The sequence below is a fragment of the Mus pahari genome, chromosome 6 (genome assembly GCF_900095145.1).
Source record: "Mus pahari chromosome 6, PAHARI_EIJ_v1.1, whole genome shotgun sequence".
Taxonomy (NCBI): Eukaryota; Metazoa; Chordata; class Mammalia; order Rodentia; family Muridae; genus Mus; species Mus pahari.
This window is the reverse complement of record NC_034595.1, coordinates 91,678,924-91,681,512: the sequence shown is the minus strand read 5'-3', so window position 1 is coordinate 91,681,512 and position 2,589 is coordinate 91,678,924. Positions and strand designations below refer to the sequence as shown.

At 53.5% G+C, this 2,589-nt stretch overlaps 1 protein-coding gene across 1 annotated transcript in view; it reads left to right on the top strand.

The window, feature by feature from the left end:
* Positions 1-2,589, top strand: part of Padi6 (peptidyl arginine deiminase 6) — a 15,758-nt gene that overhangs the window by 9,966 nt on the left and 3,203 nt on the right. Inside the window, exons 10-13 of the mRNA XM_021201222.1 lie at positions 658-765; positions 988-1,142; positions 1,841-1,997; positions 2,081-2,204. Of these exons, the coding sequence (XP_021056881.1) occupies positions 658-765; positions 988-1,142; positions 1,841-1,997; positions 2,081-2,204 (544 nt within the window). The remainder of the gene's footprint in view (positions 1-657; positions 766-987; positions 1,143-1,840; positions 1,998-2,080; positions 2,205-2,589) is intronic.

Below are 2,589 nucleotides of genomic sequence, written 5' to 3'. Positions count from 1 at the left end.
AAAAAAAAAAAAAAAAAAAAAAAAAAAAGTACAAGCCAGAGTTGAAAGGTCAAGGTCCAGGGATATGTAGCTCGGAGTGCTTGCCTTAGAGTCCCAAGTTCAGTCCCCAGCAATGTGTAGACTGGGGTGTGGGAATGGTACAGATTTCTAATCCCAGCACTGGGAGACGAGTGTGGGGAATCGGGAATCCAAAGCCAGCCTCAGCTAGACAGCAAGGGTAAAGGCTATGTGAGACTCTTAAAGGGCTTGCCTCTCTTCTACACCCTCCCCCATCCTTCCCCTCCCCACCCCACCCCGCCCAAAACGGTCCCTTGGCGGAGATGCAAGGAGCTCTGTTTGTGGGAGAGCTGCTAGAAGCCACGGGGCAGGTCAGAGGTTATAGTGGCTGCCCCCTGCTGGCAGATACCAGAAACCCGATTGATTGCCTTGGTTTATGAGTAGAAGAGCTGGCAGGCCTGACAGTGGCTTGGGAGGCCATGGATTCTCGGTCTCGAGCCAGAAGGTGGAGTGTCGAGTTGAGCAAAGCTTTGAGGGCTGAGCAGGAGCTGACTTCAAAGTTTCTCTCTAGTGTCTTTGCCTGCTCCCAGAGAGCCTGCAGCAGATGGAGAGAATTTAATCTCCATCTTTCTGTCTCTCCTCCCCCCCACCCCACCCCAGGATGAGATGGCTTTCTGCTATACTCAGGCTCCTCACAAGACGGTGTCCTTGATCCTTGACACCCCGAGGGTTTCCAAGCTGGAAGACTTCCCCATGAAATACTCACTGGTGTGGACTTCTCAGGCCTGGGGTTCAGAGCTGGGGTTGCTGGGATGTCGGATGGCGGGGCATGGAGGAGGACCCAGGTGGTCTCTGGGGGGAAGGAGATGTGCATGTCCCCCGACAGTCAGTGGTGTGATGAATCCTACATCCAGTCCAGTCCCTCCCAGGTAACACCCCTCCCCCCTCACACCCCTCCCCCCACCTCACGCCCGCTGGCTCTCCTCCTAGAGCCCTGGTGTTGGCTACCTGATCCAACAAACTGAAGACCACAGGGTGGCTAGCCTGGATTCCATCGGGAACCTGATCGTGTCCCCGCCTGTCAAGGCTCAGGGCAAAGACTACCCTCTAGGGAGGGTCCTCATTGGTGGCAGCTTTTACCCCAGGTGAGCAGAGACACCAGAGGGCAGGTGACCCAGGTGCCTTAAAGGAAAAAGACCATCACCCTGGTTCCAGTAACTCTCGGGATTCCCCTGAGAGCAGATCTGTTCTGTATCCTCCTTGAAACTGAAGGGCACTTGAGCCTGAGGGTAGGGCTAGGGACGTGGCACAGTATTATGTAGGTGTACAGTGTTCTGTACTGCATGTTTGCCTGCAGGCCAGAAGGGGACGCCAAACCTCACTACAGATGGTTGCTTGGAATTAAACTGGGGACCTTTGGAAGAGCAGCTCTTAACCACTGAGCCATCTCTCCATCCCTGATTCTCTAGTATAAATTCAACAGAGCTGTTGGCCCAGGAAGACAGGACTCGCACATTTGAGGGTTGGGTGGGAGCAGTGTAACTCCCAAACCAGATATTCCATATCCCTGGGCTCAGTCATTAGGATCACATGATTGGCCTTAAGTAGGTCACAGTAAGGGCCATCCCCACTTTTTTAAAGCTTTGTTCCTGTGAATGAGAACCCCCTCTACTATGAGGGTCCTAGGGATTCAATATGGGCCCCCAGGCTTGGCAACCAAGTGTCTTTCTAAAGCCACCCTATTCGTTGGCAAGAGCAGTCCAATGAAGTCCACCAAAGAGGTGGCTCAGTTGTCAGTGCGCAAGCCATCGAATCTCAAGAGCGTCTCCCTTTTCCCTTCCAGCTCTGAGGGCCGGGACATGAGCAAGGGCCTTCGAGAATTCGTGTATGCCCAGCAGGTGCAGGCCCCTGTGGAACTCTTCTCGGATTGGCTGATGACCGGTCACATGGATGAGTTCATGTGCTTTGTCCCTACCAATGATAAAAACAATGACCAGAAGGTTGGTGTTAGGGCCGGAGAGTGCATCTGCTGGAGGCCCCAGGGGCTCCCACGGCAGGGGAGTGACTGTGGCCTCCTGTCCAGGACTTCCGCCTGCTGCTGGCCAGCCCCAGTGCCTGCTTTGAGCTGTTTGAACAGAAGCAGAAGGAAGGCTATGGGGACGTGGCCCTGTTTGAAGACGTCCAAGCAGAACAGCTCCTTTCTAACGGTAAGGTGACTCTTGCCTAGTACCCTCCTTTACCCCCCTTGAGATGGGGTCTCACTGTGGAATCATGGCTGTCCTGGAACGCACTCTGTAGACCAGGCTGGCCTTGAACTTGGATCCACCTGCCTCTGTCTCCCAAGTGCTGGGGTCAAAGGTGTGTGCCACCATTGCCTGGCCACCGAGTACCCTCTAAAGCACTGGTTCTCAACTTTCCTAACGCTGCCACCCTTTAATACAGCTGCTCATATTGTGGTGACACCCTGACCATAAAATCATTTTCATTGATTGCTACTTCGAAACTGTAACCTTGCTACTGTCAATGACTTTTTTGTTGTTGTTGTTTTCGAGACAGGGTTTCTCTGTGTAGCCCTGGCTGTCCTGGAACTCA